This window comes from Sorex fumeus, unplaced genomic scaffold (genome assembly GCF_029834395.1).
Source record: "Sorex fumeus unplaced genomic scaffold, SorFum_2.1 ptg000098l, whole genome shotgun sequence".
In the NCBI taxonomy this organism is placed as follows: domain Eukaryota; kingdom Metazoa; phylum Chordata; class Mammalia; order Eulipotyphla; family Soricidae; genus Sorex; species Sorex fumeus.
In genome coordinates, this window is record NW_026606155.1 from 43243577 (window position 1) to 43268917 (window position 25341).

Here is a 25341-nt window from a genome sequence, read left to right on the forward strand (position 1 = left end):
AGCTCTCACTATTCGCAGATGATATGATACTATACTTAGAGAACCCTAAAACCTCTACCAAGAAACTCCTAGAAACAATAGGCTTGTATAGTAAAGTGGCAGGCTATAAAATCAATACCCAAAAATCCATGGCTTTCCTATATGCAAATAGTGAAAGAGAAGAAAGTGACATGAAGAAAACAATTCCATTCACAATTGTGCCCCAGAAAATCAAGTACCTAGGAACGCCTTAACTAAGGAAGTAAAGGATCTGTACAAAGAAAACTACCAAACGCTACTTCAGGAAATAAAAGAGGACACGAGGAAATGGAAACATATCCCCTCTTCATGGATGGGGAGAATCAACATTGTCAAAATGGCAATACTTCCCAAGGCACTGTATAAATTCAATGCAATCCCTATAAGGATACCCATGACATTCTTCAAAGAAATGGAGCAAACACTCCTGAAATTTATATGGAACAATAAGCCCCCCCGAATAGCTAAAGCAATTCTTGGGAAAAAGAAAATGGGAGGAATCAACCTACCTAACTTCAAGCTCTACTACAAAGCAGTAATAATCAAAACAGCATGGTACTGGAACAAAGGCAGAGCTGCAGACCAATGGAACAGAGTTGAATATACTGACATCTCCTCCCAAACATATAATCATCTAATCTTCGATAAGGGGGCAAGAAAAGTGAAGTGGAGCAGGGAAATCCTCTTTAATAAATTGTGCTGGCAAAACTGGATGGCTACATGCAAAAAAGTGGGTTCAGATCTCTGCCTAACGCCATGCACAAAAGTAAGATCGAAATGGATTTATGACCTCAACATTAGACCAGAATCCATAATGTTTATTGAAGACAAAGTTGGCAAAACTCTCCATGATATTGAAGTTAATGGTATCTTCAAAGATGTCACACCACTGGCCGAGCAAGTGAAAACAGAGATAGACAAATGGGACTATCTTAAACTAAGAAGCTTCTGCACCTCAAAAGAAACAGTGACCAAAATACAAAGACAGCCTACAGAATGGGAAAGAATATTCACCAAATACACATCTGACAAGGGGTTGATATCACGGATATACAAGGTACTGGTTAAACTACACAAGAAGAAATCACCCAACCCCATCAAAAAATGGGGTGAGGAAATGAACAGAAACTTTCGCAAAGAAGAAATCCGAATGGCAAAAAGGCACATGAGAAAATGCTCTACATCACTAATCATCAGAGAGATGCAGATCAAAACAACAATGAGATATCATTTCACACCACAGAGACTGGCCCACATCCACAAGAACAAAAGCAACAGGTGCTGGCGCGGATGTGGCAAGAAAGGGACTCTCCTTCACTGCTGGTGGGAATGCAGGCTGGTCCAACCCTTTTGGAAAAAAGTATGGACGATTCTCAAAAAATTAGAATTTGATCTCCCATTTGACCCAGCTATAGCACTCCTGGGAATATATCCCAGAGAGGCAAAAAGCTATAGTCGAAGTGACATCTGCAATTGTTTGTTCATTGCAGCACTCTTTACAATAGCCAGAATCTGGAAAAAACCTGACTGCTCGAGACCAGATGACTGGTTAAAGAAACTTTGGTACATTTACACAATGGAGTACTATGTAGCTGTTAGAAAAGATGAAGTTATGAAATTTACATACAAGTGGTACTACATGGAAAGTGTCATGTTAAGTGAAATGAGTCAGAAAGAGCGGGATAGACACAGAAAGATTGCATTCATCTGGGGAACATAAAGCAACAAAACGGGAGACTAACACCCAGGAATGACTGAGATTAGTACCAGGAATTTTGCTCCATGACTTGAAGGCCAGCCACATGTGCTAGGTGAAAAGGAAGCTCAGATAGAGAAGAGAGCACCAAATAAAGGGTGTTGTGAAGACCCTCCCAGGGTGGGAGAGACGTGCTAAAAGTAGTCTATAGACCAAACATGATTGCCACTCAGTGCCTCTCTTGCAAAACACAGTACCCAAAAGATGAGAGAGAGAACAAGGGGGAATGCCCTGCCACAGCAGCAGGGTGGGATGGGGGTGGGGGGGGATGGGGAGTGGGAGGGATGCTAGGATCCGTGGTGGGGGAGGATGGGCACTGGTGGAGGGATGGTTACTTGATCATTGTATAACTGAAACCCAAGCACAAAAATTTATAAGTCTATAACTGTACCTCATGGCGTTTCACTAATAAAAAAATGATAATAAAAAAAATTAAAAAAAAATACAGATCGAGGGATGAATAGTTAATGGGCATGTATTTCATGTGCTACTTTATAATAAGAAGTATTATATTTAGTAATATATTTGATTATACTCCCCCCTTCCCCCCCACCCCCAACACACACTGCCTGTTCAGCCTTACTCAAAGATTCCAGGTGCCCCTCCGGGGTGACACTCTGTGGCCTGGCCTGCAGTGCTTTGGTGTGATTGCATGAAGTGTTGGGATTGAAGCTGGGTCTTTACATCGATTTGCTCGAGCGGGCCCAGTAACATCTTCATCATGAGCCTTCTTGTTACTGTGTTTGGCATATCAAATATGTCACGGGGAGCTTGCCAGGCTTTGCCGTGCGGGCGAGATACTCTCGGTAGCTTGCTGGGCTCTCTGAGAGGGGCAGAGGAATCGAACTCGGGTCGGCCATGTTGGCTGCGTGCAAGGCTAACGCCCTACTGCTGTGCTATCGCTCTAGCCCAGGGTCTTTACATATGATGTATTTATTTGGGGATTGTTAGAGTTTTGGGTTTTTTTGGTTGTTGTTGCTTTTTAAATTTTTTGGTTTTGTTTTGGTTTGGGGGCCTTTCCCAGCAGTGCTCAGAGATCACTGTTGCCTGGGCTTCGGGGACCGTATGCAGAGTCAAGGTTTGAATCCAAGTTATCTGTGTGTAAAGCAGAAACTGTACTGCTGTACTTTATTGTTTTCTATAGAGGTCACATTTCCTGTTGTTTTTAAGTCCCTGTTGCTGTTATTGTCATTGTTGCTGTTATATGCTCCTGTTGTTATTTTTATAGGGGTCTTTCCTGGTGGTGCTTAGGGGCCATGTACTATCAGGGTCACACGAAGAGCCTAGAGCATGCCAGGCATGTACTCTAACACTTGAGCTATTTCCTCAGCCCTCTTAATCATATTTGAAGTTAACAGAAAAAAAAAGAAACAAATATGAAACTAGAATGATTTATAGAATTTTGGATGAATTTTCTTCATTTTTAAAGACTTAGGAAATGTGGTGAAAATGATTATCAATCATGTGAGACAAAATAATGAGCTTTCAAAAGGGAGGATGGGGAGGTCTTAAATTATTACTTAAATTTAATGACTTCTTACAAGATTTGTCTACAAGACTTAGTCATAGTTTACTTTAAAACAGAAGATCTTACTCTTTTCCTCACAGACACATTGATGACCCATCTCCTCTCCCATCACTATTAACTAATTCTCCTTTATTATTTTGACATCAGTCTCTCTCAAATCTCTGGGGTTCTATCATGGTTGGGTTTTATATAGTTAGTAAAATGTTTTGCAAATGAGAAGGTTATAAGGTTCAGGATGGGAAATAACTGTGTGTTTATCTGATACATAAACAAATAAAAATAGAAATTGGAATTCAGATATTTTTGTAAATTGTTTTTTTGTATCTGATTGTATGTTTTTGTCTTTGTAGAAGTTTACTTGTACAGCAGATTATTGTAGAGATAATAAATAACCATGTCATAGTCATGACAGGGGGGCATGCTGTTTAAATCATAACAAAATAATCTTGAGCATAGAAATTTTAAGTGGGATTCAATCTGAAATAGATGAAGTCAGATTCTGGAAGGCATCCAGTTATCGTAGAACTGTTCTTAAGGTTCCCAACAATAACAACAACAACAATCCAGATGGGGAAATGGTTCAATTATTGTCCTGTTGGCTAATATTAAGAACATTTTTGAATCTTCATAATTTTCTCTAATGGGGGCAGTTTGTTCTTATAGCTAGAAAAAAGCTTTTATCGGAATACCGAGAAGAATCTTCAAATGCATATCTCTCATAAAATGTTTAAAAATAGATATGTTGATATGTACTATGTAATATATTTATAAAAACTTTTATTAATTTTTTATAAGTACATCTGAGATGTCTTTCTCAGATCCAGGGTAATTGAATTAATTTCAGTCTATTTTTCATATAGGTAATTAGAAAGCTGCTCTTAGAGTTTAACTCCTGTTGTTCCTGATGACTCATGTGGCAATTTATAATATTAAAAAAGAAGATGCTGGTTCCTTACACTATTGTCTCATATTCTTTTTTAAAACTGAAGAAACAGAGCAAGTGATAGTACAGTGAGTAGGGCATTTGCCTTGCACACAGCTGTCCTGGGTTTGATCCCTGGCACCCCATATGGTCCTTTGAGTATTACCAGGAATGATCCCTGACTGTAGAGTTAGGAATAATCCCTGAGCACTGTCGAGGTATGGCTTCAAAAACAAACTGTAGAAAATATATAAAATTTTCTACAAAAATGTACAAATTTTACAATTTGTAGAAAAATTATAAAAATATGCATTTCCATCTTAATAATTCACTTCCCCAGTACAGTTTTGTAAATTGCATGTAAATTGTTCTGTAACAGTTTACCTAGAACTTTCCATCCTACTTGATATTGATCTGTAATTCTTTTTTTTGTGCTTTCTCTGTTTTTGGTATCAGGGTAATGTTTGCTTCTTAGAAATATTTGGGAGTGTTTCTGTTTCTTCTATTTTCTGTAAGAGCTTGAAAAGAAGTGGCAGTGCATCTTTAAAGGTTTGGAAGGATTCACTAGTGAATCCATCTGGGTCTAGACTTTTGCTTTTGGGAAGACTTTTGATTACATTTCAATTTCCTCAATAGTGATAGGTCTATTAGGTATTCCAGATAACCTTGGTTCAGTCTTGGGAGGTTATAGGAGTCCAAGAATCAATTCATTTCTCCTAAGTTCTCTCATTTAGTGATATAAAGATTTTCAAAGTAATCTCTGATGATGCTTTGAATTTCTGTGTTATCTGCTGTGATGTCTCCCCTTTCATTTCTGATTCAGTTAATTAGAGTTTTCCCTCTATTTCTTTGTGAGTCTTTCTATTGGTTTCTCAATACATTAATTTTTTCAAAGAATAAGCTTTTGGTTTAATTAATCTTCTGGATTTTTTCTTCTGGATTTTTTTGGTTTCCAATTCTTAATTTCTGGTCTAAGTTTTATTACTTCCTTACTCCTGTCTGTTTTGGGCTCCTTTTGTTGAACATTTTCCAGTTTCTCAAGCTGTGATGTTAGGTTATTTTAGTGGGTACTTTCTTCCTTCCTGATGAATTCTTGCATAGCTGTGAACTTTCCACTTAACACTCCCGGTGTCCCATAAGTTCTGGTAGCTCATGCTTTCATTCTAGTTTATTTCCAGGAATCTTTCAATTTCAAATCTTTCTGATTTCCTCTCTGACTAGTTGTTCAGTAGTAAGCTGTTTAATTGCCAGGTGTTTTAGTTGTTTCTCTGTTCTGTTTGTGGCTAACTTCTATTTTCAGAGCATTATGGTCTGAGAAGATAGTTGATATGATTTTTATGTTCTTGGCTTTATGGAGGTATGTTTTATGGCCTAGCATGTGGTCTATCATGGAGAATGCCCATGTACTTTGGAGAAAGTTGTGTATTCTATTTTTGGGGATTAAAAGCCATAATATATAAGTCTTTCTCTTCCATTTCTTTCTTCAAGTCCAGCATTTCCTTGCTGAGTTTTAAACCAGTTGATCTATCAAGTGGTGATACAGCAGTGATGAAATCTCCAACTATTGCTGTGTTGTGATTGATGTCTTCCTTCAAGAAAGATATCAAAGACTAATGCAAGGACCACAACAAAATACTAACAAATTGAGTCCAACAACTCAAAAAAAATTGTATACCATGACGAAGTGGGATTCAACCCAGGCCTACAAGGATGGTTTAACATATGCAAGTCAATCAATGAAATACACCATATTAATACAAGGGAAAATAAAAATAATATGATTGTATCAATAGGTGCAGAGAAGGTATTTGACAAGATTCAATACCCATTCATGATCAAAAACTCTCAATAAAATGGGAGTTGAAGGAACTTTTCACAACATTGTCAAGACCATTTACTACAAGCCAATTGCAAAATTATACTCAATTGGAAAAGACTAAAGTCCTCCCGTTAAGATCAGGCACAAGACAAGGTTGTCCACTCTCACCACTTTTATTCAATATAGTATTGTAAGTACTTGCCATAGCGATTAGGTAAGAAAAAGATACGAAGGGCACCCAGATAGGAAATGGAGAAGTGAAGAATTCACTATTTTCAGATGACATGGTAACTATATTTAGAAAACCCTACGGCTCTACAAAAAAATAGTTCCTAGAAACAATTTGTACAGTAAAGTGGTAGGCTACAAAATTAACACTCAAAAGTCCATGGTTTTCCTATATGCAAATAATGATAATGATATAGAAGAAAAAGATTTAAAACAAAATCTCATTCATGATTGTGTCTCAGAAAATCAAATACCTAGGAATTGTCTTAACTAAAGAGATGAAAGACCTATACAAAGAAAACTACAAACAATTTGTTCAGGAAATAAAAGATCACAAGAAAGTATAAACACATTCCCTGCTCATGGATTGGAAAGATTAACATTGTCAGAATAACATTAGTCCCATAGCACTGTACAAACTCAGTGCAGTCCCTAGATGGATACCCATACCACTTTTCAAAGAAATAGATCAAACACTTCTGAAATTTAAATGAAGCATTAGACTCCCCAGAATATCTGAAGTAATCCTCAGGAAAAATAAGCTGGGAGGTATCACTTTTCCCAAAATGATACAGTACTATAAAGTAATAAAACAGTAATTAAAACAGCATGGTACTGGAATAAGGACAGATACTCAGATCAATGGGATAGAATAGAAAACCCAGAAATAGACTCTCAGGTATATGGTTAGTTAATCTTTGATAAATGAACAAAATATAAAATGAAACTAGGAAAGTCTCTTCAACAAATGGTGTTGGGAAAACTGGTCTGCCACATGCAAGTGAATTTAGACCTCTTTTTAATGCCATGGGCTGGAGCGATAGCACAGCGGTAGGGTGTTTGCCTTGCCTGCAGCCAACATGGCCAACTCGAGTTCGATTCCTCTGCCCCTCTCGGAGAGCTCAGCAAGCTACCGAGAGTATCTCGCCTGCACGGCAGAGCCTGGCAAGCTACCCATGACATATTCAATATGCCAAACGCAGTAACAACAAGTCTCATGATGGAGACGTTACTGGGCCTGCTCAAGAAAATCGATGAACAACGGGAGGACAGTGACAGTGACCAAACTTCTAATGCCATGCACAAATGTCAAATCAAAAGTAATTAAAGATGTAGATATCTTACCTGAATCCATAAGGTACACAGAGGGAAATATAGACAGAACTCTTTTTTTTAGTTTAACAATTACATTTTATTTTTTTTTATTACTTTCTTTTTAATTTTTATTAGTGAAACACCATGAGGTACAGTTGTAGATTTACAAATTTTTGTGTTTGGGTTTCAATTATACAATGATAAAATACCCATCCCTCCACCAGTACCCATTTTCCACCACCACGGGTCCCAGTATCCCTCCCACCCCCAACCCCCCTTCCCACCCTGCCTTTGTGGCAGGGTATTCCCTTTTGTTCTCTCTCTCTTTTTGGGTGTTGTGGTTTGCAAAAAAGGCATTGAGTGGCAATCATGTTTGGTCTATAGTCTACTTTCAGCATGCTTTTCCCATCCTGGGAGGATCCTCCCAACACCCTTTATTTGGTGCTCGTTTCTCTATCTGAGCTCCCTTTTCCCCAAACCATGGAGCAAAACTCATGGTACTAATCTCAGCCACTCTTGAGTGTTAGTCTCCTATTTTGTTACTTTATGTAGACAGAACTCTTTTTGATGTTGAAGTTAGAGGTATCTTTTAGGATGAAATGCCACTGACCAAGAAAAAATAAACAGAGATAAACAGATGGGCTTATATTTAACTAAGAAGCTTCTGCACTGCAAAGGAAATGATGACCTGAATACAGAGACAGCCACAGTCTGGAGAAACCTATTTTCCCATCTGTCAAAGGGTTAATATCCAAGATATACCGAGCACTGGTAGACCTCTACAAGAAAGTAACATCCAACCCTGTCAAAAAATGGGGAGAAGAGATGAAAAGTCAGTTCTTCATAGAAGATATAAAATGGTCAAAAACATATGAAAAATGCTCTATATCACTAATAATCATAGAAATGCAAATCAAAACGAGAGTCTTGCACCACAGAGACTGGCACTCATCAAAAAGAATTACATTAACCAGTGTTGGCAAGCATGTGGGGGGAAAAAGGGACCCTCATTCACTGTTGGTGGGATTATCCACTGTTCGGAAGACAGTATGGACATTCTTCAAAAAATATTCTAGGAATTGAGTTTCCATATGACCCAGCAATTTCACTTTGAATATATACCCCCAAGGGCCTCAAAGCACAAATTAGAAAAGAAACATGCATTGAAGTTGTATAGTTCATTGCAGCACTATATAAGTAAGTAAGTAAGTAAAGGCCCTCCCGTTGATCGTCGATTTGCTCGAGCGGGCCCAGTAACGTCTCCATTGGAGACTTTGTTGTTACTGTGTCTGGCATATCGAATACTCTCGGTAGCTTGCCGGGCTCTCCGAGAGGGGCGGAGGAATCGAACTCGGGTCGGCCATGTTGGCCGCTTGTAAGGCGAACGCCCTACCCGCTGTGCTATCGCTCCACTCTAGGTAGCTTGCGGGCTCTCCGAGAGGGGTGGAAGAATCGAAACTGGGTCGGCCATGTGCAAGGCAGATGCCCTACCCGCTGCTGTCGCTCTAGCCCAAAATGAATATAGTGAAAAGATTTTGTGATTTTTGTTTTTGAGATGTTTGGATAAAAATACACCCTGAATTCTGTATAAAAGAAATGTACCAAGTGAAACTATGTATGAAATTCTTCAATAATCTTGTGCATTCTCTTAATATATGTTTGTTTTGTTTGAGGGCCACTCCTGGCAGTACTTAGGGCTTACTCTTCACTCTAAACTCAGGAATCACACCTAGTAGTGCTCAGAGAACCATATGGAATGCTAGGAGTTAAATCCAGGTCAGTCATGTGCAAAGCAAGTACCATAACCTGCTGTACTAACTCTTCAGCTCCTTGATATATTTTTTTAAAGTAAAAGTTATGGGGCAGGAGCTATAGTACAGTGGGTAGAGAACTTGTCTTGCATATGGCCAACTCAAATTTGATCCCTAGCATCTCATATGCTCCCGAGTCTCACCAGGAGTGATTCCTGAGCTCAGGGCCAGTCACTCCAGTGACTTAGAAACAAAGTTTTAAGGAAGCATTTTATATACCTGTTATCTAAGCTGGAGCGATAGCACAGCAGCACTATATACAATAGCAAAATATGGAAACAACCCAAATTACCCATGAACAGATGACTGGATAAAGACACTATATGACATATACACATGGGCTACTATGTAGCCCTTAGAAAAGACAGAGTCATGCAATTTACTGCAACAGGATGTATCTGGAGAGTACTATATTGAGTGAAATCAGCCAGAGGGAGAGGAACACACTCAGAATGATCTCTCATGTGTAGGAAATAAAGAAGTCTCTTAGGGGAATATCAAATGCCCAGGGTCAGTGGAAACAAAGAACAGGAGAACTGGTCTTCAGTAGGAAGGTTGGGGCAGGTATGGGGCTGATAAATTAGAGAAGAGAACACTAGAACAAAAGGGAAGAGGAAAGTGCCTGCCACAGAAGGCTGGGGGTTGGGAGGGAAACTAAGAACATTTGGTGGAGGGTAGAGAGCACTGGTGAAGGGACTGGTGTTAGAACAATATAGGCCTGAAATTCAGTCAGTATCTTTATAACTTTGTAACTCATAGGGATTCAAGTGAAAAAAAAAATCCTGTTTTCAGGACTGGGGAAATGATGCTTTGCATATGAGAACTCCAGATTCAATTTCTGGACCGCATGGTCTCCCAAGTGCTGTTTTTAGTCACCCCCTCCCTCTCCAGTGCAAGGCTAAAAGTAGCCCCCAAACACCAACCAAGCCAGGTGTGGCTTAATAGTTATGAAGAGCTACCTCCCTGTTCACTGGATTATTTTCTAAAATTTCTTTTCTTGGTCACTCATTGTTAGTATATAGATGAACAATTGCTTCCCAAGTGTTGATCTTGTAACTTTGCTAAATCAATTCACTATTTCTAACATTTTTACAGAATCTTAAGGGTTTTTCTGAATGTAAGATTGTGTCATCTCTGAATAGTGGTAACCTTTGCTTCTTCTGTTTCAATTTGGATGCTTTTGTTTTCCTTAGTTTCTCTTTAAGAATTTTCTGGAAAGAAAGTCAAATGTGGTCATTTTTGCCATGTTTTTTTAACACAAAAACTTTCAGTTTTCTTTTATTGGTTATATGTTATCTGTGGGCCTTTCATATGTGACCTTTACTGTATTGGGTAATTTCCGTCTCTTAATAGCCATATGAATGAGCCATTGAAAAATTGAAACTTCCAGCCTGCTATTGCAGTAATAATATATGTCCTTTGGAGCAGAGAGGAGCTTGCAGAAATATAAACAGAATGAATTATTCTTGTTATTTTAATCCATCAGGGGTGCTTTCTTACAGTGACAGATGATTGGAACATATCCTCCAACTGATCTCATCTGTTTCTGTGACACCAGTTCTCAAACCTGAATTTTTCAGGTCATACGTTGCTTTGGAGTTCTGTCCTATATATGTAACCACTAATTAGATGTATCTCTTCTTAAGCTCAACATGTCAAACATTAAAGTATGTCCTTCTCTGCCATCTGTTCTTATTTCATAATTTTGGTTCATTTACTATCTGGTTATTTATGACAGAAACCTGGGAAATTATGTCAATTTTCCTACATCTGACTTTTTGTCTTCAGTATCTTTTGAATTCTCTATTCTAACAGCCAGTGTTTTAATTCATGTTTTATTGATTTCTATTTATCTCCCATACATACCGTTTTAGTACTAGTAACTTATCTGGTCTCAGTTCCTCTATTTTCACCCCCTGAAGTCACTCTCGCTATTGCTGGCAGAACGATATAGTTAAAACACATATATTATCATGTTAAAATGATGCTTGTAATTCCTAAATTGCTTCACTTTATTTATAGATAAAGCCCCATTTCGTAGGAGATCCATGGTTTTTAATGATTTGGCCCCTTGCCACATCTCTAACCTTACTGCCTATTGCTCCTTAGCTCTAAATATAGAAAGAAGAAACCAGTCTTTTCTACTCTTTAAACTTATCTACCCATTCAGCTTTCAACATGGTTTAGTTTTATGTGCTTTTAGGGCTGAGCTCTCCATCTTCTTGCTGACTGTTGGCTGATGTGGCTCTCAGCGTCTACAGATTGTTCTCCAGGTTCCAGTCAGATGAGCCCCTCAAAAAATTGTAGCTTTTACCTTTAAAGGTAGCAAGAAACTCTCATTCCAGTATGCCCTATCAGTCTTTTATAATGGAACCTAATTAAAGGAATGACGGTTAGGAGTTCCATCCATACACAAAGGATTTGGATTCTACCAGATTTGTACACTAGGAATCTTGAGAGCCATCTTAGAGTTCTTCTGATCACCATACATGAATTTAGTAGTCTCTCTGAAAAAGTGTCTGCCATAGAGGCAGGCAGGGAGTGGAGAGTGGGAGGTGATAAGAGGGAGATGCTGGTGCTGGAAAATGTACACTGGTGGAAGGATGGGTGTTGGAGTACTATATGGTTGAAATACAATGACAAACGGTTTTGTAAAGGTCTATCTCACAGTGATTCAATAAAAAAGTAAAAAAAAAAAAACCCAATAACCAAAAAAAAAAAAAAACCCCAACAACAGTATTTACAATTTTTTTTTTTAAAAAAAGATCCCTGGTAATTGGGATGTTCATGTAACGCATCTTCTATGAATTCACTTTTTTAATTATGTTGGTTGGGCTGGAGCAATAGCAAAACGGTAGGGCATTTGCCTTATGCGCAGCCAGCCCGGCGGAGCTGGTTCAATTCCTCCACCCCTCGTGGACAGCCCGGCAAGCTACTGAGAGTATCTCTCCTGCAAGGCAAAGCCTGGAAAGCTACTTCTTAACAAGAAGTCTTAACAAGAAGTCTCAAAATGGAGACGTTACTGGGCCCGCTCGAGCAAAATTGATGAACAACAGGAGGACAGTGACAGTGACAGTGAATTATGTTGGTTATTCAGGGGACTTTCTCATTCTGGAATCCTATGACCTGCACTTGTGGAAAGCTTTATATTTATGTTAGTGATGATCTCTCTTTCTGTTTTCTTTCTCTTATGGGACTTCTGTTACTTGGATACTAAATCTCTGGAACTAGTCCTTCAACTATTATTGCTTTTTCTTTCTAGGGCTGATTGTAGATGCTGAGCATATTAATAAGACTTAGGTGATTGGACCTGGGTTACTTTTTTTTTTTGTTGTTGTTAAATTTATTTATTGACTCACCGTGAGAAAAGTTACAAAGCTTTCAGTCATACAATGATCAAACACCCTTCCCTTCACCAGTAATTATTTTTCACCACCAAGAACCCCAATAACAACCCCCTCCCATCCCTCTCGATGCCTGTGAGGCAGATGATTTCTACTTAACTCTCTCTCTACTTTGATTACATTCATTATTTCGACAAAAGATGCACCATTATTGTTTGGAATTTCCCCCCAACAATCAGAATTGCTGAAAAGGCATTGTGAAATAATTTTTTTTCTATTGCTGGTTATGAAAACCATATGCTCTTGTGTGACTGCACGATTTTGGATTTCAGATATTTTACTAATTAAGTCTGGAGGGATTTCTGCCAAGAGCTGGATAATTATGAGATTGTTTTTTGTGCATCTGGTGCCATGGCCATGCCGGAGAGCCGCTTGTGAGGGGCAACTCGTGGCCTTGGTAGGGTGTGAAGGACGAGCCGGTTCCACCCCCCATCCCATGAGGCTGCAGTTACCCCTTCACCGCCGGCTCATACCTGGCTTTCCAATAAGCTCTGAGGCAGTGGCCGCCGTGCTTTCGTGGGGGTGGGAGTGGGGGAGAAGGTGGAAGAGACAGACAGACCTGGGTTACTTTTTATTGAACATTGATATTAGTATTTTTGTTCTTTGGGTTACATAGAAAAAAAGTCTTTGACTAACTGCTGGATGACCGGAGTCTGGCTACTAGTATTCTGTGAATGGAGTTGGGAGGGAGTCCTCTCAGCACGTGAGATGGTCTCCCTGATTTGGGTATTGTCTGTACTCTTAGCTTTCTTAAAATTCTCCCAGATTTATACTGTTATGAATGAGGGACAGTTGTCTGCTATGATGCCGTTGAGGAGTAACCAAGGAAGAATATCTGTTTCTCAAAGCCTTCTCTACCTATTCCTCCTTGTTTTAGAACCGTCTTATTCTTTATCCTCCTATATTTCTCTCTCAGTTCCAGAAATAGCAGGCACTGACAGGTTCTTTTGAAATGAAAGGATTCTGCAGATAAGTTGATTTTTTTTTTCTAGATTTTCCTCTGATGGCTTATATTTTTTGCTTTGTTTACTCTCCTAAGTCGTTTACTGTTCTGGTCTCCCACTTGTAAACTTTTGCTGACATTTTCATTCTTCACTTAAGTATGCTTATCTCTTTTAGAAAATCCTACTGTTATAGCTCTCCAAGCATATCTGAAGAAAACGAAATTAGTTGTGTATGTGTGTATGCATGTTTCTCTATGTGTTTATATAAACACATATGTATATACACACACTTAATTTTTTAAATTCCCTCCCCATCACCCTTCCCTTTTTCCACCCCCGTTGTTCTGATGACGGGGATTGTACACACCCTTGGATATGGTGCTTGCACATTTTTCAGCAGTGGTTCTTGCCAGGTTCATACATCAGGTTGTGCTTACACACCTGGCTCTGGTGCTCAAGTTTTGTATTCCTTTAGTTGCCATGCTTGCATACATGCTCACGGGGGGTTGCACTGCTTGTTGAGACCCAAAAGTTATGGTTGGGACTTTTGACAGGGTTAGCACATCACTTTGTAGTGCTCACCACATGCTTGCCATGGGTCGTACCTCATGGCCATGATGATTGTACATATTTTCAGTTGTGGTATATGCCTTGGATTGCATTCAATTTTTTTTTGGTGATTGCATGAATGCGTGCATGCACGCACGAGCACACACACACACAGCTGCAGTACAGTGAGAGATTGCTTATAGCACCAGGGACAGCATGTTCTGCCAGTATCATTTTTTGAATATGTGGGACACCAGGGATTTGAACTCATGACCATATACGTGTAAAGCAAGGTATATAATCTGAAAGCCACTGAATTATTTCTCCCTGTCACCCAGAGGTATATATTTAAAGTGATATCTTAACTCATATATTCCTTTTTATTTATTCTATAACACATTACTTGTTTTTTTTAAATTTTTATTAGTGAGACATCATGAGGTACAGTTGTAGACTTACAGATTTTTGTGCTTGGGTTTCAATTATACAATGATCAAACACCCATCCCTCTACCAGTGCCCATTTTCCACCACCACGGGTCCCAGTATCCCTCCCACCCCCCATCCCCCTTATCCCACCCTGCCTCTGTGGCAGGGCATCACATTACTTATTAAATGTTAAATTTGGAGAAGGATTAAGGTGTTCAGGGCTTAGGGCTAAGTGCTAAGGGTTTACTCTACACTGGGTGCTTCAGGGATTAATCCTAGCTCAGTGCTCAGGTGTAAAAAATCTTGGAGGGCGGCTAGGAGTAGGCCCCAACAGCTCTTCCCCTAGCCGCCTAGTTTGGAGTGGGCCCTGGGCCGCTCGCCCAGCTGGGGCAGCCCGGGACATGGGGCAGACAGTGGAGGAAATGAGGGCCAAGCCGGTTGGTTGATCCGATGCCGTTTATTCCATTCTCCCCACGCGCCTGCTCCAGTCTCTCTGAGCCTCCCATTCAAGTCTCTCACTGCCTCTCATTCCCTTCTTCTCCTATCTCTCCCACTCATCATTCTGCTCCATCTCGCAGCCTGGGCTCTCTTCTCTCCACGTACCTGCTCCTGAATTCTTCTACATTCTTCTATGTTTCCCTTGCTATTCTCTCTGCAGTCCATCTTGCCGCCCTGCTCTCTCTCTCATTCTCCAACTCTCTTGCGTCTCCCACTCCCCCCACCCCCAGCACTCTGGGCTGACACTGCACCCAGTCAGGTAGCAAAATCAACTTAAGAAAGCCCTTCCTAAGGGCCCACCCAGTTCAAAGGGAACACCACCTAAAAGGTATTCCAGAGCCCTTCCTGACTGCCCAAGGGCAAATACCTCCTTCTTAGGTTTTTCTCCTTTCCTCAGTCTAATAACTCTATCAACATCTCAATACTGGTTATTTTTTATATGGACACAGTAAGAGATAACATTGAGGCTTGTAGGGCAGCTCTCTTGGGAACATCTTGCCACAAACTCAGACTACAGCACTCAGGCCAGATTAATCATTCCTAACCCTAGCAGGGTCCAAATCTAGTTATTACTTTTTGGATCATGACAGCATTTGTCCATGACCAAGCTCTTATAGTTAAGCATTATGGCATTTTGGCCAGGCCCATCTCGATGCCAGGGTAGCACATAGCTTACCGCTTGCCCTGGTACCATCCAGTCCCTCATCGGTACCCTTCTTTTGGGGGCGCTGGGAAGAAAGGGCAGCTGAGGCTTAGGTGAGAGAACAGATGCCCAGGAGGAAAATATCACTGAGAGTCACATAACAAAAGCATAGCATATACTGTCATCTTGTGTCTACACAAAAAGGACATTGCTCTGAATAAACTATGCAGAGAACTTAGGGAAAAGAGAAAAACAATATTTACAAGTCAACAGAGCACAAAGAAGTTACAGATAAACACAGAGGAATGGGAGCAGTGTGATGGGAGCAACCCAATATACCTAAACTACCTGAGGCTATGCAGGAAGGACAAAACAGTGTTATCTTACACTCAGGGATCACTTCTGGTGGTGCAAAGAGTACCATGTGCCAGGGTTTGGGTTGTCCACATTCAAGAAAATTATTTACCCACTATATTATCTCTTAGTCCCTTGGATGCAGGTTGGCCATATGCAAGGAAAACACCTGACCGACTATACTACCTCTTTAGTCCCAATGTTAAATTTTTTTAACAAAGGAATTTATTCCTTAGTTATCTGGTCTGATTTGCCAGAAGTATTTATTTCTTATAAGCACTTCTGTTACTAATTTTTAAAAATTTTTTTATAATGTGCTTACTTCTTTTCCTTGTTTTCTTTCTTCTTTTTTGTTTGTTTTGGGATCACACTAGACTTTACTCCGGGCTCTTTGCTCAGGAATCACTTCTGGTGGGGCTCATGGGACCATATGTGGTGCCAGGGGTCTAATTCAGGTCAGCTGTGTGCAAGGCAAGTGCCATACCCATTATATTCTTTCCAGCCCCCAAATGTTTATTTCTTAAAGTTACAGTTTATGTTTATAAAATCTGTTAGTTTTATAATACTTAAGGGTTATCGGTACATAAGAAACATTAAATGTGGAAGATTACAAGACTATTTGTCTTAATCTTAGAACTATTTCACAGTCTAGTTTCTTTTCAACCTATGAACTAATAAGATTTAGCGAGGTTTAAATTTAGAATGTTGGAACATTATTACACAATGAAGACATGTTATTTTTGTTTTGTTTTCAATGAAGACTGAAGTTGCTGAAGATCCTGAACAAATTTCAACTGTGCATCTCCAGTTAGGATTACCATTGGTGTTTATTGTTAGTCAACAAGCTACAATTGAAGCTGATAGAAGAACTGCAGAATGGATTGCTTGGCGTCTTCTGGGAAAAGTAGGAGTTCTGCTATTGTTAAGGTATCTTAAACACTAGGTGTTCACTATTTAAAGAATTTAAGTCATTTAGCAAAGCAATAATATTTTTCTTATTTTAAAAGTTGATAATATATTAACTTTTTAATTAACTAAAATATTTAATAGTTCTAATATCACTGGAACTAATTACTGGGTTAGAGTCTGTACTTCAGTTAGTAATTTGATTAAAATTTAGCCCTTTAAACTTTGCTAATTGAAGCTGTCTATTTTATTGGTGACTAGAAATATGATCTGAATTTATATGCCCAAATTTTCAGACCCACCAAGTCGTAATTTTTTTGGGGGGGACACATCTGGTAATACTCTGGGGTTACACCTGGCTTTGCACTCAGTAATTATTCCTGGTGGTGCCATGGGATCATATGGGATACTGGGGATTGAACTCGGGTTGGCCACATGCACGACAGATGCCTACCTACTGTACTATTATAGTACAATACTATTGCTCGGGTTATAAAGATTTTTTTTATTAGTGAAACACCATGAGGTACAGTTGTAGACTTACAAATTTTCGTGCTTGGGTTTCAGTTATACAATGATCGAGTATCCATACCTCTACGAATGATCCCAGTAGTCCTCCCCCCCACCCCACCCCCATCCCGCCTCGGCAGGGCATTCCCTTTTGCTCACTTTTTCCTTTAGGGTGTTGTAGTTTGCAATAGAGGTACTGAGGGGCCATCATGTTTGGTTTATAGTCGACTTTCAGCACGCGTCTCACATCCCAAGCAAGTCCTCCAAACATCCTTTACTTGGGGTTCTCTTCTCTATCTGAGCTTGCTTTCCCCCCAGCATGTACTGCCAGCTTCCAGGCTGTGGAGCAGACCTCCTGGTACTTATTTCAACTATTCTTGGGTGTTCGACTCCCATTCTGTTACTTTATATTCCCCAGATGAGAGCAGTCTTTCTTTGTCTGTTCCTCTTTTTCTGGCTCATTTCACTTAGCGTGAGACTTTCCATGTAGAACCACTTGTATGTAAATTTCATGACTTCATCTTTTCTAACAGCTGCATAGTATTCCATTGTGTAGATGTACCAAAGTTTCTTTAACCAGTCATCTGTTCTCGGGTTTTTTTCCCCAAATTTTGGCCACTGTGAACAGTGCAGCAATGAACATAGAAGTATAGATGTCATTTTGACTGTACTTTTTTGCTTCTCCAGGATATATTCCCATGAGTGATATTGCTGGGTCAAATGGAAGCTCAATTTCAAATTTTTTGAGAATCGTCCATACTGTTTTCCAAAAGGGCTGAACCAGTCGGCATTCCCACCAGCAGTGAATGAGGGTCCCTTTCTCACCACATCCGCGCCAACACTGGTTGCTTTTATTCTTTTGGATGTGGGTGGATGTGGGCCAGTCTCTGTGGTATGATATGATATCTCATTGTTGTTTTGATCTGCATCTCCCTGAAGATTAGTGATGTAGAGCATTTTCTCACGTGACTTTTAGCCTTTTGGATTTCTTCTTTGAGAAAGTTTCTGTTCATTTCGTTACCCCATTTTTTGATGGGGTTGGATGTTTTCTTCTTGTGGAGTTCAACCAGTGCTTTGTATATCCTTGATATCAACTCCTTGTCGGATGGGTTTGGGCGAATATCCTTTCCCATTCTGTAGACTGTCTTTGTATTTTGGTCACTGTTTCTTTTGAGGTTCAGAGGCTTCTTAGTTTAAGATAATCTCATTTGTCTATCTCTTTATTCACTTGCTTGGCCAGTGGCATGTCATCTTTGATGATACCATTTGCTTCAATGTCATGAGGGTTTTGCCAACATTGTCTTCAATGTACCTTATGGATTCTGGTCTGATGTTGAAGTTTTTAATCCATTTCTTGCTCCCTTATCAAAGATTAGATGTTCATACATTTTGAGTTGTGTGTAGGGATATTCCACCCTGTTCCATTGGTCTGAGGCTCTTCCTTTGTTCCAGTACCATGCTGTTTTAATTATTACTGCTTTGTAGGAGAGTTTGAGGTTGGGGAGGTTGATGCTTCCCATTTTCTTTTTCCCAAGAATTGCTTTAACTATTCGTGGGTGCTTATTGTTCCATATGAATTTCAGGAGTGTTTGCTCTGTTTTTTTTGAAGAATGTCATGGGTATCATTTTAGGGATAACATTGAATTTGTACAATGCTTTGGGGAGTATTGCCATATTTTCCTGATCTATGAGCAGAGAATGTCTTTCCATTTCCTCATGTCCTCTTTTATTTCCTGAAATAGAGTTCTGTAGTTTTCTTTGTACAGGTCTTTTACATCCTCAGTTATGCTGATTCCTAGGTACTTGATTTTTCTGGGGCACAGTTGTGAATGGGATTGTTTCTTTTCATGTCACTTTCTTCTATCTCATTATTTGCATATAGGAAAGTCATGGACTTTTAGGTATTGATTTTATAGCCTGCAACTTTACTATACAAGTCTATTGTTTCTAGGAGTTTCTTGGCAGAGGCTTTAGGGTTCTGTAAGTATAGTATAATATCATCTGCAAATAGTGAGAGCTTGATTTTTTCCTTTCCTACCTGAATGCCCTTAATATCTTTTTCTTGCCTAACTGCTATTACAAGTACTTCAGTACTATATTGAACAGCAGTGGAGAGAGTGGGCATCCTTGTCTCATCCCTGATCTTATAGGGAAGGCTCTTAGTTTTTACCCATTGAGAATGATGCTTGCCATAGGCTTGTGGTAGATGGCTTTAGCTATATTGAGGAAAGTCCCCTCTGTCTCTATTTTGGCGAGGGTCTTCGTCATAAATGGGTGCTGGATCTTGTCAAATGCTTTCTCTGCATCTATCGATATGATCATATGGTTTTATCTTTTCTTTTGTTGATATGGTGGATTATGTTGACTGATTTCTGAATGTTAAACCATCCTTGCATCCCTGGGATGAATCCCACTTGGTCATGGTGTATGATCTTTTTGATGAGTTGTTGAATTCTATTTGCTAGTATTTTGTTGAGAATCTTCGCATCCGTGTTCATCAGGGATATCAACCTGTAGTTTTCTTTTCTTGTGGTGTCTTTGTTTCATTTTGGTATTAGAGAGATATGAGCTTCATAGAAATTGTTTGAAGAGTTTCTCATTCTTCTGTTTCCTGGAAAAGCTTGAGAAGAACTGGAAATAGGTCCTGTTTAAATATTTGGAAAAATTCACTAGTGAATCCATCTGGACCAGGGCTTTTGTTTTTGGGAAGACTTTTGATTACAGTTTCAATTTCTTTTATATTAATAGGACTATTCAGTTATTATAGATTTTCTTGATTCAGCCTTGGGAGATTATAGGAATTCAGGAATTTATCCATTTCTTCTAAGTTCTCTTGTTTTGTGGCATATAGACTTTCAAAGTAGTCTCTGATGATCTTTTGAATTTCTTTGGTTTCTGTTGTGATACCCCCCTTCTCATTTCTGATTCGTTTTATTAGGGTTCTCTGTCTCTCTTTCTTTGTGAGTCTTGCTAGTGGTTTATCTATCTTGTTTATTTTCTCGAAGAACCAGCTCTTGGTTTCTTTGATCTCTGGATTTTTTTTGGGGGGTTTCCATGTCATTGATTTCTGCTCTAAGCATTATGATCTCTTTCTGCATGGTTTGGGCTCCTTTTGTTGGTCCTTTTCTAAGATCTTGAGCTGTGAAGTCAAGTTGTTTATGTGGGCCCTTTATTCCTTCCTGAGAATGCTTAGAGCTATAAATTTTCTCCTTATTTGTTAAAGAGGCTTTCCTTGCTCGCTTCACATTTCTTTAGCTTTAGCTGTGTCCCATAGATTCTGGTAGCTCATGTCTTCATTCTCATTTGTTTCCAGGTATCTTTTGATTTCTTCCTTAATTTCTTTCCTGACCTACTCGTTGTTCAACATTGAGTTGTTTAATTTCCAGTTGTTTGATTTGGTTTTCTGCGTCTGTACATGATTAACTTCTATCTTCAGTGCATTGTGGTCTGAGAAGATAGTTGATACAATGTCTATCTTCCTGATTCTGTTGAGATATGCTTTGTGGCCCAGCACATGGTCTATTCTGGAAAATGTTCCATGTTCACTGGAAAAGAATGTGTATTCTTTTTTTTGGGGGGGGGTATAAAGTTCTGTATTATTACAGTAATATTATTACTATTAGCCCTCTGTCTTCTATTTTGTCCTTCAGAGTCATTATATCCTTGCTGAGTTTTAATGTTCTTGATCTATCCAGAGGTGATAAGGCAGTGTTGAAGTCTCCAATTGCTATTGTGTTGCTTGTAATGTCCTTCTTAAGGTCTGTTAGCAGTTGTTGTAGGTATTTGGCTGGTCCTTCATTGGGTGCGTATACGATTAGGAGTGTGATTTCTTCCTGCTTTACATATACCTTGATTAATAAAAAATTACTTTCACTGTCCCTTCTATTCTTTTTCTGAAGTCTATGTTGTCTGATAAATAGTAAGGCCACTCCAGCTTTTTTAAGAGGCTTGTTTGCTTGCAGGGATGTTTTCCATCCTTTGACTTTGAGTCTGTGTTTGTTGTAATTGTTCAGATGTGTTTCTTGTAGACAGCAGAATGTTGGGTTCTGTTTCTAAATCCATTTTGCCACTCTGTGTCTCTTAATTGGTGAATTTAGACTGCTGACATTGATAGAGATTATGGTTATGGGGTTTTGTGTCATCTTTGTTTAAGGGTTTGTTGTGCTTGTAGGGGTTTGTCTAGTCTTGCATCCCCTTTAACCCTTCTTTTAGGTTTGGTTTTGAATTTATGAATTTCATGAGCTGTAGTTTATCCACAAAATAGTGCACCGTTCCTTCGAGTTTGAGTGAGAGTTTAGCCAGAGAAAGTATTCTTGGTGAAGTGTTCATTTAAGTGAGTTTTTTCACTATATCCCACCATTGCCTTTGGGCTTGGAGGGTTTTCTCTGATAAGTCTGCTGTGAATCGAAGAGGTGCTCCTTTGTATGTGATTTCCTTCTTTGACCTTGCTGCTTGCAGTATTGTGTCTCTAGCCACAGCATCCATCATTTTAACTACGATATGTCTCAGAGTGTTTTTGTTAGGGTCTCTTTTAGCTGGCACCCTTGGGGCTCCTTGAATCTGGATGCCTGCATTGTCCAGCTCTGGGAACTTCTCAGCAATCATTTGTTTAACTGTGGCTTTTTCATTGGGACTGTTTCCCTGACCTTCTGATACTCCAATGATTCTAATGTTGTTCCTCTTGGATCATTCCCTAGGACTTTGTTTCGCTCTAGAGCTATTCTCAGGTCTCTTGCTATTGTTTGTTGTTGCCTGTAGGCTCGTGCAGCTCATCTTCCAGCTCACTGATTCTGTCTTCAGCTGTAGCCATTCTACTGTTGAGGGCACAGACTGAGTTTTTTATTTCATCTACCAAATCTTTTATTTTTTTATTTTTTTAATATTAGAAGAGAGCTTACATATATTGTTATAGCTACTTGAAGGATATTTGGTACATTTTTTATTTTTTCCCCATATATTTATTTATTGGATCACTGTGGGAAAGTTACAAAGCTTTCAGGTTTAAGTCTTGGTCATACAATGATAAGACACCTTTCCCTTCACCAGTACTTAGTTTTCACCACCAAGAACCCCAATATACCCCCCTCCCACCCCTTCCAATGCCTGTGAGGCAGATGATTTCTATTTAACTCTCTCTCTACTTTGATTACATTCATTATTTTGACAAAAGATACACCATTATTGTTTAGAATTTCCCCCCAACAATCAGAATTGCTGAAAAGGCCTTGTGAAATAATTTGATTTCTATAGCTGGTTATGAGAACCATATGATGTTGCATGGCCATAAGAGCAGCCACATAATTTTGGATTTCTTATATTTTACTAATTAAATCTGGAGGGATTTCTGTAAAGAGCCAGATAATTACAAGATTGGTTTCTGTGTGTCTGGTGTTATGGCCATCCATGCCGGAGAGCCGCTCGTCAGGGGCAACTCATGACCTCAGTAGGGCGTGAAGGATGAACCAGTACCGCTCCTCTTCCCATAAGACTGCAATTGCCCCATCACTGCCTGCTCATACCTGGGTTTCAAATAAGCTCTGAGGCGGCGGCCACCTTGCTGCCGGGGAAGGGGGGAGGCGGGAGGGGGGAGAGGTGGAAGGGAGCAACACCCTTTCCCTCTCAGGGAGGCATGGCGCCGTAGGTTGACACATGGTCCATTCACTTTTCTGCCACAAGCTGCCGGGCTCTGGATTAAGTCCTTTTGCCTCTGGAGCCATGGCCCTGCCCTACCGAATCTTTCATTTGTGACATTTCTGTGCGTAGCTTTCCAATTTCTGCTCTCATTTCTTCCTGTATTTTCTCGATGGTTTCTTTCATGTCCTCCTTTAATTTACTGGATATCTGTCTCACTGTTTCATTGAGTTCATTGAACATCTTCATTACTTCATATCTGAATTCTTTCTCAGAGAGCTCCCTTAAATGAGTAACACCTAATGGGGATTCTGGACTCTTTTCATCGTCCTCTTCTCGTGGTGGGGATTTGCGTTGTTTCTTCATGTTGGTGTGGTGGTATGGAGACTGAGATGTTACAGAAGATTGCTGGCTATGAGTAATTTATCTGCGGCCAAGAATTAGGCCATGCCCACTTCTGAAGAGGCCATGCCCCTATGGGTACCTGGTGTATGTGGGAGGTACAACCTGGGAGGGCAAGAAGACCAGACAAGGTATGGAGGACAAACTTTAAGAGACTCAGGGATGGTGAGCAACCCAGGGTCTCAGAGGATGCCTGGAACACATGCACGGGGAAAAGCAGCCCATAAACATTTTTTATGCAAGAATTTATTGCCTTATTTTATATTGACATCCTGATTTCTTAATACTGTTTAGATTATCAACATAAAGTGTTTATTTCTTTTTAATAAGGGACTCTTTGGAAGTGGACATTCCTCAGCAAGCTAATGTGATCTTCAAAAGAGCAGAAGAGGTTAGTTTTTTGCATTGGTTTACAATGTGTGCTTATTTAAAGAAAATTTAATACACACTGTCTAAAGTAATGTATGCTTATTATACTCAGTGAATTGTAACTATTCAAAAATAATTTTGGTTACTGTTTTATGTTGGTTCTTTTTTTTGCTGTTCATGTGTGTATGTGTAAACATACATTCATGCTTCTTTAAAAAATTAGCATCAAACATGGAGTGTAAAGTGGAAATCTTCTGCTGCATAGGCAGGGGAAAGGGTGGGATGAAGTGTATACTGGGGTTCTTGGTGGTGGAAAATGTGCACTGGTGAAGGGATGGGTCTTTGATCATTGTATGACTGAGACTTAAACTGGAAAGCTTTGTAACTGTTCTCATGGTGATTCAATAAATAAATGTTTTTTAAAAATTAGGATCATATTGTGTAGCTTTAGTTTTACCTAAAATTATATTTAGTTACTTGTTGTTATGCTATGATGCCTATGTTTGAACATCACTGATTCTTTTTTCTTTACTTTTTCTTAAATCAATAAACATTTTGTTTAGTTCCTGCCACACACATTCTATTAACTGCAACGAACTTGGAATGAAATAGAGGATTTCAAGAATGGGATTGGAAACACAAAATTTCTTTCCAATGAAGTTCAGATTTTAGTGTCTGTTATGCATAATAGACACTAGAAATTACAGGAAAAATGAAGAAAAACAAAATTTTGTGAAAGTGAAACAATTTAAGTAAAGAAAAATATTAAGTGTACATAGGAAATGATTAACAAGAAAAAGTTAGAATTATCTCGATATCATAGGTTTTAAAATAGTAACTTAGGCATAATACATAAAAGTAAACACCACCCAGACCCACCAATATATTAATAATATACTAATTACTAACATTAGTAACTGTTAAGTATTAATATATAACTATACTAATAATATAATATGTATTATATATTATATATATTTTATATATATATTGAAATGGGCTGGAGCAATTATGGGCTGGAGCGATAGCACAGCGGGTAGGACATTTGCCTCGCATGTGGCCGATCCGGGTTTGATTCCTCCATCCCTTTCCGAGAGCCCAGCAAGCTACCAAGAGTATTCCACCCACGCGACAGAGCCTGGCAAGCTCTCTGTGGCATATTCGATATGCCAAAAATAGTAACAAGTCTCACAATGGTGACATTACTGGTGCCCGCCCGAGCAAATCAGTGAACAATGGGAAGACAGTGCTACCGCAAATAATTAAGTGAAAATAGTTTTCTCTGGGAAAAAATGGGGTGAATATATAGATAATGACTATTTTAAACTCAAATGACCTCTTTAAATAGAGATCATAGTTTACAGTATGATTTTTGTACCAGCCAGAGTCAGTTCACTGATTCCTTTTTCTAGCAAAATTTCTGATAGGATATTTGCTAAAGTAAATTTGTGTGTTTGGGGGGTGGAGAGGGGGTAGTTAACTCCTAATTGGTGCTCAGAAGACCTTAGGATTCCTTCTATGTTTTT

The 25341-nt window shown here is 39.2% G+C and overlaps 1 protein-coding gene across 1 annotated transcript in view; it reads left to right on the forward strand.

Annotated features, from left to right (window-relative positions):
* TXNDC16 (thioredoxin domain containing 16) overlaps positions 1-25341 on the forward strand; it is a 127530-nt gene that overhangs the window by 45197 nt on the left and 56992 nt on the right. Inside the window, 2 exon segments of the mRNA XM_056133899.1 lie at positions 16758-16924; positions 23777-23837. Of these exon segments, the coding sequence (XP_055989874.1) occupies positions 16758-16924; positions 23777-23837 (228 nt within the window).